This window comes from Drosophila ficusphila, unplaced genomic scaffold, assembly GCF_018152265.1.
Source record: "Drosophila ficusphila isolate 14025-0441.05 unplaced genomic scaffold, ASM1815226v1 contig_791, whole genome shotgun sequence".
Lineage (NCBI taxonomy): Eukaryota > Metazoa > Arthropoda > Insecta > Diptera > Drosophilidae > Drosophila > Drosophila ficusphila.
The window spans coordinates 19,973,566-19,984,130 of NW_025064737.1; the positions used below are offsets into that span (position 1 = coordinate 19,973,566).

The following is a 10,565-nucleotide window of genomic DNA, read 5'->3' on the forward strand; positions in this document are numbered from 1 at the left end:
TTTGTGAAAACCGTTTGAACAAAATTAATGAATTTGTACTTTACCAATAAAAAATACAGACCTTAGAAATATCTATGCATTTATGTGGTTATATTTATAAGAGCGATTTTATTGACAGAATCTAAATAATTTAAAATGCTTTCTACAACAAATTCAGATCCATTTATAGTTTATAGATTAGTGTCTAAGACAGTCATTACATCTGCTATATTGTCTATATTACAGGTACTGATAGATCTTTTAAAATATTTCTATCGTACACTTCCCGATCCATATCGAATTTCTCTTTCGAATTGCTCGGCCTTCAAAGTTCCATCGATGCTTTCACAGTTTTTGTTGAAAACACTGTAGGCGCTCATCTCGTTCCGCTTTTTGGGATCGGTTCTGGTATTGAAATAGATGCCGAAAAGTGCGGAAAACATGAGGAACACCAATCCGAAACCCAGTTTAATGGCTATCACATAGAGAGTTATCCAGAACATAAGGTAGACAAACCACAAGGTGTATTTCAGAACGTTGTTTTCCCTATGGTGATGATCTGTGGATCTGGAGGGGCTCTCCTCTGGTAACAACTCATTTTCACTGGACGTCGCAGCTTCATCCTGAGAGTTTTCCGAGATAACTTCCGCTTTGGTTGGTTCCTTAGACAAATAACAAACATTAAATGGACAAAAAATATGTTTAATTTTTTGTTCATACCTGTTGTACCTGGATTGTTGTATCTTTGTTAGCCCCTGTGCCCAACATCCAGAACCTCCGCAACTTGTCCTTAAAATTGTCTACTGTTTCCTTTCTCCTCTTCTGAAGGCGATATTGTCGCAACTGTTCTTGAAAATCAGCCATAAATTGCAGCTCAATTATTTGGTCAAATTGTAAATAAACTAAACTAGACGTGTCAACTAGAGCTGGAGAAAACATCGACGATGTATCGATACATCGATGTTTTCCAAAGCTCGGATACATCGAAGTTTTCAAACATCGATGTTCGATGTTTCCTCTTTACTCATCACTACTCGGCTGGTAAACAAATTGGGTAAGCGCATCAAAAATTTTTATCAATTAAATAAAAAATAATTTTAATTTTTTTTCGTTTTTGTTTTGAGTAGAACTTTAAGTTGTTTTTGAATTTTTGTTTTAATTGAATTGTTATTTTATTTTAAGTTTTGCGGTTAATGAAAAACTAGTTTTAAGTTTAATTTTTAATATTAAATAGTGTTTAAGCTTCGTTTTGAAATTTGAAAAAATATTAATGAAAACTATGGATCTCAACCAAAGAGTAATTTTTTATAAAAAACAACTTTTTCACATTTTACTTATTTATTTAAATTAAATAAATATATTATTTTAATATATATTTATATTAAATATATTATTTTAATATTTGATATTAGTAAAAAAAAATTTTTTAAGTACACGCAAAAAAAGTTCGATGTATCGCGATACATCGATGTTTTTTTCTGAAAAACATCGAAACATCGATGTAGGTGAACATCGATGTTTTTCCAGCTCTAGTGTCAACAGAATATCGATAAATGGATTTCCACTAGAGCATATCGATGTTTTACAGTATACGCTCGCTAAAGTAGAGGGAACCTGTTTTTAGTTTAATAATTTTAAAATCTTTTAATTAGTAATTTTAAAATCCTTTTATTATTAACTGACTTCATCATTCGTTTAAGAAGAAAGGGTCTACCTAAGGCTCGATATGTTTTGCTATCGATATTTTTCAAATAAAAATAATGACATTTATATTTTGGTAACGGAAGAATGGTAAATTGTATTTAAAAATTAACAAGTAAAAGAAAGTAAATGTTTTTCTCGATTTCAATATATGCAATGAAACTCAACAACTTAGTGTAGATGTCAATAGGGTCGCTTCAAGGTGCATTCTCGTAAAAAACTTCCCCAGGAGTAAACACCTATGTCGACATGAGGGTCCGGGATTTATGCGGTTAAGCCCCAGGTGGCATTCCGTTTTCACACTTTTAATTACCATAAACATTAGAGGGTAAACAAATAAACATAATATTTTTTGTGAAAGAACTGTTGCTTCTGTAAGTAATCTTATAGTTAATTGCGTTAATCAACAACTATTGCCCCATAAGTTTCACTCGTCAACAAAATAAGTGTTTACCTTGGGATGTGAAAACATTAATGATTTAAAAGTGCCTTAAATTATATTTGTTTTTGCCAGAAAGTATTTATGTGAATTTCTTTTTCTTTTGTTACCTCAGACTCGAGATAGTAGCTATTTCGTACAAGGCATGTTATTTTACTATCTGCAAATACTTCTAGTCAAGTTTAGTTGAATATGTTCCCAAAATTCTAAAAATAATAGCAATTAAGTCCAAAGAGACACAAAATTTGTTAATCAGTGTCGTTACAAGCGAATTTATGGCAGCACCTGGTCGCGAATGAAGCCAACCTTTGCATTATTTGCTCTAATGAATTGAAAAAACGGAATAAACGAGACAGTTCCGGTGGGCGAGGGGAGCGATCTTCTTTTTTTAAGATTCACCGTCGCAGTGAATGAGTGATACACATTTGATAAATAAACAGAATATCATCTAGACCCTCAATTATCTTTATGGTTCTGTCTGATAACCCAACCTCTAGGGGCGTCCTCTATCACTCAAATCAAATTCTGCCACTGCTTTTATACGCACATCAAGTGGGTGTCTTCTTCAGTTCAAGTTTGTCGCAGGTTCGGGAATGTTAAAAATCTTAAAAGTGCTTTCAAGTGATCAAAATGAGTGCGGAATCAGGCCAACAGGATGTTGAGTCTAAGCCAAAATCGGCTAGAGATCCCAATGCTGGGCACGAATACGAGGAAGTGCTTGAATTAATCGGTAGTCCTTTTTATCCTGGATATACTGGAATACCTTAATTAACAGTGTTTTAATTCATTTATCCAAGGATTCGGTCGAGTGCAGTGGATAGTCCTTTTTGCGGCAGGACTTCTAATTATGATGGTTATAAACGAGACAATGGGCATGTCATACATCACTATCGTGTCCCAGTGCGACTTCGAAATGAGCTCCATGGATAAAGCCATAATGAGTGCCGCCAGTTTTATCGGTGAGTAAGCAGTAATTGCGTTTCGTATTATATAAATTAGTGTAGTGAACTTTATCTTTCACGTTTTCACTGTTGTATATTTCACGCGAGCCTTAACTTTATTGCAGGCATATTCTGCTCTTCCTACTTTTTGGGCTATCTAAGCGACACTATCGGTCGGAGGCCAGTATTGATATATACGACGATCGCCGGGAATGTGTTATCCTTGTGCTCCACTGTCATTCCGAGTTACTGGCCATACGTTTTCCTCCGTTTCGGAGTTGGATTTTTGTAAGTACTTTCTACTACTCAACTACAGGGGGGCAACGTGATTTAGAACTTAATTATACACCAGGTTTATGAACTGATAAGAGAAAAACTATTTCATTATATTATGTAACGAGTGTAAATTTGTTCTGAACCCTATCAAAACTAAACTGAACTGATAACAACTGTTCTATACTTAAACAGCATTGCGGGAGCTTCCTCAACAACGTATGCGTATCTTGGGGAATTCTTCACTCCTCGCCATCGTCCCATCGCCATTAATTATGCTAGTCTTTTCGTGGGAATTTCAACGATTTATGTACCTGGTAATTACTGCCTCAAATGGTCTACTCAAGAACATTTAATCCAAAAAGTACCCATTATAGCTACTGCCTGGCTGGTACTTTCAATGAATTGGAGTGTGGGCATCACGGATGACTTTTCATTTCGCCCTTGGCGATTGCTGACAATTTGCTATTTGCTGCCTGGAGTTATTGGAACTTTATTGTTGTGGTCTCTGCCTGAGAGTCCAAAGATCCTGATGTCCTTGCATAAAACTGAGGAGGCTTTTGCGGCTGTTGACTGGATTGCAATAACAAATTCCGGCAAACACTTGCATGAGTTTAAAGTTCATAAGCTGAAAACGGAACCGAACTTAGATGGAGAAGGAGAAAATATATTGCTTATATCTAAGTCTGCGTAAGTTTTTTGTTTATTGCTGTCTACATATTCAGATAAACTAAATTATTTACTTTAGGTTTACCACCATTAAGAAAATGTGGAAGGAAACTAAGCCACTTCTGAAGAGACCTCATCTGATAAACTTTTTGATCAGCTGTACTATTATGTGTGGTCTATTTTTCAGGTGAGTGGTCAGGAACAAGTATTTTAAGAGTTTTAGTAATTTAAATAAAATATTTTTACAGTTCTTCGGGAATGGGTCTTTGGTATCCAGAAATTCAAAATCGGTTGGGCTCAAACACTGCTGAGGATTCCATGACAGTCTGCCAAGTTATTGATGCTTCGATTGATCAGATGCAAGCCAATACAACCAATAAAGTAAGTTTAAACAATAAATAAACTTAACATAAAGTCTTGGTGCAGCGCATAAGTATGCTATACTTATCAAAATAATTTTTACAGATTTGCGACGACCATATCAATACCAAGAGCTACATAGACACAATAACCTACGGATCTGCCCTAACTGTGGGCTATATTCTAATGGGATTGGTCATCAATACAATTGGTCGCAAGGCCTCCATTTTTATTGGCCTTTCATTGGCCGGAGCTTGTGCAGTTGCACTTATCTTTATCAAGGACGAAGTGGTGATTGTGGTTTGCTTCTGTTTATACCTGGTACTGCCAGGACTCTGTGTGTCGATTCTGAGTGGTGCAGTCGTCGATCTTGTGCCCACTCATCTTCGAGGAAAGGCGGTCTGCATTTGCCTCATGTTGGGCAGAACAGGCAGCGTTTTCGGGAGTAATATTATCGGAGTGTTACTGGACTATTATTGCTCTCTCACCTTCGGAGTGTTTTCTGGATTTGTTCTGGGTGAGTAGTTATGCTTATAAATGTTTTAAAGACAATACAAAACTGTTCTCCCTCTCTCTTCATAGTTTGTGCGAGCTTGACGCTACTGTTACCCATATGAAGGTTGCCATTAGCATTTAAGTAGTTTTATCTAATTTATGTACAAAAATTTAATAAAGATATTTATTTTTTAAGAAATGAAAGCGCTGAAATGGTCTAAGTTAACTAGGAAATAAGTTGGTCAAACTTTTTTCACTCCCAAAACTTTAATTAAATTTAGAACTTTTATTGCAACAACTCTTTGGGCTTATTTATATGGAGCAGTTTTTTTTTATTACCCTGCTCTGAGAAGAACAAAAAAAAGACTGGCACTCCCACAAAAAACCGGCTCAAAACAAAAAGCCAACATTGTAATAAAAACTAATGCAGAACTTTGGTATTCTGAAAAAATAACTTAACCAAAAGACAATTAGATTTCTTTTCGAACTATTCAGTAACTTTTTACATACCTTATTTACGCTACAGTATTTAAAGAACAAATGATTCAAATTAAATCTGTTTAAGTCAGATACCCAGATGGAAAAGCTACCCCCGCAGTACCTAAAACATAAACAAAGCATTTTTGAGCTCTCTCTCAACAAGTTTGCATATACGATCGAATTCATTGATGTGCTCAAGACCTCTCAGCGAAATGTTTAAATTGAAACAAATCGCAGATGCTTAATCTCAAAACTGGTTTGCAGTTCACATGTTGCTCACTGTTCTACAGGGGTTTATTAGAATACAATGCTTAAAAGCAGGTGCTGCAGCAGCCGAGTGACCAGTCGCCAAGTATCGAAGGTATGTCAAGATGCACAGTCCGCTGGAGAGCAATACCCTCGGTCCCAATGTGTGGGACTACGACATGATATTGGAGAAGATCGGTAAATTATTCAAATTATCTGGCCCGCCAATCTCGAGTTCTTAATCATGGCAATTACCCGATACCCAGGCTATGGCAAAACGCAGTGGATACTCCTGCTCGTCAGCGGACTGTTGACAATCACGTCCGTTGCAGCCCAACAAGCCATGAGTATTATTGTGATCGCCTCTCACTGCGAATTCGAAACCACACAGGCCGAAAAAGGCGTGATGATGGCGGCTAGTGTTACAGGTGAGTCGGGGTCTAAGTGGGGATTTACCTCGGCTCACACAATGGAATTTTATCCCATGTACAGGCATATTTTTATCGACCTATATATGGGGATACATCAGCGATGATATAGGGCGCCGCAAAGTTTTACTTTATGGTAATTTCGCCAGCAACGCCCTGCAGTTTGTTCTAATGTTCGTGACAAGCGTTTGGCTCTTTAACATCATTAACCTTTTGGTTGGAATTAGGTAAGAGCAAACAGAACCAATCTATCAATTATTTATAACTATCTATTTCCCTATTTGCAATCTATATAGCGTCGGTGCAGTTTCAGCCGCCCTTTATGCATATCTAAGTGAATTCAATATACCAAGACATCGAGCTGTGGCAATTAATTATTCCACAATGTTTGTTAGTGTTACGGCAATATATGTTCCAGGTATGCATGACTATTAGTAGATGAGAACAGAATTATTTATTCAAATCTTACTATCTCTCAAACATAATAGCAACTGCTTGGCTGGTGCTTTCGTCAAACTGGGCAATCACTGTAGGCGACTTCGTTTTTCGGCCTTGGCGGTTAATTTTGCTGGTTAGTCTCTTACCAGGATTTATTGGAGGGCTAATATTATTATACTATCCTGAGAGCCCGAAGCTTTTGCTATCACAAAATAAAAACAAGGATGCCGTAGAAGCCGTCGCATGGATCAGCAAATTTAACAGGGGAAAGCCAATACAGCAAGTCCTAAACTGTGACGAGTTTACTCTGAAGTCAGAAGATCCAGCTGGTGAGAATTTGTTGGGCGAAAGCCAAGGATGCGGCATTCTATCCAAAATTGCCAAGGCAACGGTTCCTCTTTTCACAAGCCCCATGGATTTAATTTCATCCTTTGTAACTTGGCTTTATTCGGCATGTTTTTTAGGTAAGTTTTTATCATTCAATTTAATGGAGGAACTAAAATTTTTTATTTTCGATAGTTCAAATGGCATGCAGCTTTGGTTTCCGGAAATTGTAAACCGATCGTCAGGTGCAGGAAATAACTCTTCTACAGTATGCGAAATATTAAGCGTACCCGTAGAAAAGCCAAATGTAACGGAAAATTTGGTAAGTTCTAAATAATATAAATATATTATGAATACATATAATATTTACGTTTTTAATTTTTAAGGACTGTGCTGATCCCATTTCTAGCAAAACCTATATTGATAACCTGATTGTTGGACTTGCATTTCTGATTGGATTCTCTATTCAAGGACTAATCCTTAACCCCTTGGGTAGAAAGAATGTCCTTTTGGCTGCTCTAGGAGCTGCCGCTTTTAGTGGCGTCTTACTTCACTTTATGGAAAATCCCACAGGAGTCCTTGTACTCTTCTGCCTTTACATTCTCTTACCAGGACTTTCCATTTCAATTATGATAGGAGCGATTGTTGATCTTGTGCCAACCCACCTGAGGTAAATTTCAATACAATTATAAATACTCTAAATCAGTATTTCCCAAAGTGTGGGTCGCGACCCACTGGTGGGTCGCGGGTAGATTTATATTTATTTTATATTTTAGGTCCAAGGCGGTAAGCTTTTGTATGTCTCTTGGAAGACTAGGAATCATTGCAGCAACCAACTTAATGGGAGTTATGCTGCAACCTTATTGCAATACAACATTCGCCATGTTTACATGTACTCTTATTGGTAAGAAAGAAATGCTACTTATTAATAATATGTTTTTAATTATTTATAATTTCAGTGTGCATTGTTATCGTTCATTACTTGCCGATTCGAAACTCAGCTTAATCAGTTTTTTCTTATTATCTTTGTATATTTTATATTTTTGTTTTTAAAATTAAATATTGATTAAAACCTTAAATAATTTGAGTTTTCTTCAACAAACCCATGTTTTGGAAATTTGGCAAGGAGTTGTTTCATAAAAATACAAAAAAAATTGGGCCAAAAAATTTTTTGAAGTTGCCAATAAAACGCAAAAATATGATAATTCAAAAACTCTCCTTAAAAAAATATATCTATTATTTATTTCGATAAGTCCATGTCGCAGTGAAAATGTCACCGTACTCTTGGAAAGAATACCCCTGTTAAACTTCCACTGAAAAGGAAAGCTGTACCGGCGATACTATCGATAACACTTCCATCTAATCTTCAGCTGCAAGAAAAACAAATACAACACTTTTGGGTTCTGAATACGTATCCGGCAATTTACCAAAAAGTCCGGACCATGGCGCCTCCGGCTGCGCGGGCTCGCTATATAGCCAACAAGGCAGACAACCAGATTACGTCGAAGAAGCCGCCCAAGAGACTGGGCCTAAATGGCAACAATAAAAACAAGGACGGCGCACCGGCCGGCAACAAGAAGGACAAGGATACCAAGAAACGGTTAGTAGGAGTCTATTAAACCTGATTTCATCTAATTAGGAATTACTTTACACACACAGAAAGCAACCCGCCAATGCCAATCAGGAAAAGGGCACACCAAATCCCATAATGCCGAGTGTGCAAACCGCCTTTAAGACTTTTGTTAGTGCCCGATTGTGCAGCGCCATTTGGGCGTACATAGCCGACTGCGATGAGACCTTTAACTACTGGGAACCGCTGCACTACATCATCAACGGCCACGGACTGCAGACGTGGGAGTACAGCCCGCAGTTTGGACTCCGATCCTACACTTATCTACTCCTTCAAGGCGTGCCCGGCTACTTTTACCAAAAGATGTTCAACCCAAGTCCAATTCTAATCTTCTACATGGTGCGATGCATGTTGGGATTCGCCTGTGCCGTGATGGAGCGTTACATGTACAAGTAAGACTGAGAGATGCAACTTATCGTAGCCAGAACTTTGTATAAACTGATTCCCGTTTCAGGTCCATTTGCCAGGAATTTGGAATACACATCGGTCGTCTCTGGCTGATATTCCAGCTGTTTAGTGTGGGCATGTTTGTGTCCAGCACGGCTCTACTTCCATCCTCCTTTTCTATGTACTTTGGATGTGCTGCCTTGGCCGCCTGGTGGCAGCAAAACTATTGTTTCGCCATATTCCTCACGGCAATATCCGCTTTACTCGGTTGGCCGTTTGCTGCGCTTATCGGCATTCCGTTGGTGCTGGAGATGCTCCTCAGGCAGCGGGATTGGAAGACTTTTATTCAGTGGACTCTGATATCGGGAGCCACCATTGCCATTCCCATGATTGCCATAGATACGAGCTACTTTGGCAAACTGACATTTGCTCCTCTGAATATTGTGTGGTACAATGTGTTCACCAGCCATGGACCAAACATCTTTGGCACCGAGCCACTGAGCTACTACATTATCAATGGTTTCCTCAACTTTAACATTATTTGGGTGAGTGAAAAGCTTTTACCTTGTGGGAACTTTCTTAATACTTTCATTTCTTCGTAGCTATTGGCTCTGCAACTACCCATCATGCTGGTCATGGACTATCTTATTGTTCCCGCCAAATCGAAGTCGACGCTGAATTTTCCCCACTATATCTCGCTTGCTCCCCTTTACCTGTGGCTTCTGGTTTTCTTTGCCCAACCGCATAAGGAGGAGCGCTTCCTGTTTCCAATTTACCCCCTTATCTCTCTTTGCGGAGCCATCACCGTGGATGTGTATCAGCGCATCTTCTTCCGCATCAAGTCACTGGTTTTCAAGATCAAGTCGGGAGTTCATTATCTGGACCACAGCATGTTTATTGCCATCCTGGTAATGGTGACCAGCACTTTGCTTGGACTCTCCCGAGTGTTTGCCCTGTACAGGAACTACCACGCACCCATGGATTTGATGCTGGAATTGAACCAGTTCAAGGCGACGCCGCAATACAACCCGGACTTGATATACAACGTGTGCATTGGCAAGGACTGGCATCGCTATCCGGGAAGCTTCTTTTTTCCCGCCAAAAACTTCCGACTGCGTTTCTTGAAATCAGAGTTTCGCGGCATGTTGCCGGCCTACTATGAAAAGGGAAGAAACGCCACCCAAGTGGTGCATCCGTATTTCAACGATCTCAACCAGGAAAACGAGTACATGTACTTTGACTACGACCGATGCGATTTCCTCGTCGACTTTGATGAGGGCAAGTACACGGCTCTGGAGCCGAACTACTCAAAGCGATCCAAAGAGTGGTCGGTGATGAAGAGCCTGCCCTTCCTCATTCCGGAGAAGTCGCACAAGGTGTTACGTGCCTTCTATGTGCCATTCCTGACCGACAATCACATTCAGTATGGAGACTTCAACCTGCTCAAGCGAAAGACGAAACGCAATGGCAGGTAAAGGCATGCCCAGATTGAAGGAGTGTGGAGTCATGCCATAAAAGCAGCATTTTATCCTTAGCAGACGGGGTAGTATTGGTCTTTGCCAACTGAATTCATTCCCCCAGCGAGACATATTCTATTTGATTCAATTAATTTTTTATTCCTGCAAAATGTAAAATCGTATCTTCTTAGTCAGTCGACCATTTGTATTCCTAGTTATTTTTGTTTTGCCCATGCCAAAGTTGTGAAGATCACCGGAATCGATGTAGATTGTAAGCTTTAACAATATAAACAACGAGATTCGTAAGCGAAACTGTTT

General features: G+C 38.7%; 4 protein-coding genes across 4 annotated transcripts; 3 read left to right on the plus strand and 1 right to left on the minus strand.

Moving 5' to 3' along the window:
- Positions 1-88: 88 nt before the first annotated feature.
- LOC108095844 (SAYSvFN domain-containing protein 1) lies at positions 89-928 on the minus strand. The gene is made up of 2 exons (XM_017197140.1): positions 700-928; positions 89-641 (listed from the first exon to the last, which is right to left on the minus strand). The coding sequence occupies exons 1-2, from the start codon at positions 916-918 to the stop codon at positions 252-254; spliced, it is 609 nt and encodes a 202-aa protein (XP_017052629.1). The 5' UTR covers positions 919-928; the 3' UTR covers positions 89-251.
- A 1,771-nt stretch (positions 929-2,699) lies between these two features.
- On the plus strand, positions 2,700-5,056 carry LOC108095677 (synaptic vesicle glycoprotein 2B). Its single transcript, XM_017196845.2, has 9 exons — positions 2,700-2,849; positions 2,917-3,078; positions 3,186-3,348; positions 3,529-3,650; positions 3,711-4,023; positions 4,082-4,189; positions 4,251-4,383; positions 4,468-4,879; positions 4,945-5,056. Exons 1-9 carry the CDS (start codon positions 2,750-2,752, stop codon positions 4,977-4,979), a joined length of 1,548 nt encoding a protein of 515 aa, XP_017052334.1. The 5' UTR covers positions 2,700-2,749; the 3' UTR covers positions 4,980-5,056.
- Positions 5,057-5,692: 636 nt separating this feature from the next.
- LOC108095679 (synaptic vesicle glycoprotein 2B) lies at positions 5,693-7,852 on the plus strand. Its single transcript, XM_017196847.2, is given in 10 exon segments — positions 5,693-5,781; positions 5,850-6,011; positions 6,076-6,238; positions 6,308-6,429; positions 6,500-6,844; positions 6,847-6,913; positions 6,969-7,095; positions 7,160-7,443; positions 7,550-7,677; positions 7,733-7,852. Coding segments are annotated over 10 exon segments (1,518 nt in total). The 5' UTR covers positions 5,693-5,708; the 3' UTR covers positions 7,780-7,852.
- Positions 7,853-8,131: 279 nt separating this feature from the next.
- LOC108095919 (alpha-1,2-mannosyltransferase ALG9) lies at positions 8,132-10,553 on the plus strand. The gene is made up of 4 exons (XM_017197251.1): positions 8,132-8,373; positions 8,433-8,795; positions 8,858-9,335; positions 9,393-10,553. The coding sequence occupies exons 1-4, from the start codon at positions 8,216-8,218 to the stop codon at positions 10,263-10,265; spliced, it is 1,872 nt and encodes a 623-aa protein (XP_017052740.1). The 5' UTR covers positions 8,132-8,215; the 3' UTR covers positions 10,266-10,553.
- Positions 10,554-10,565: the final 12 nt, after the last annotated feature.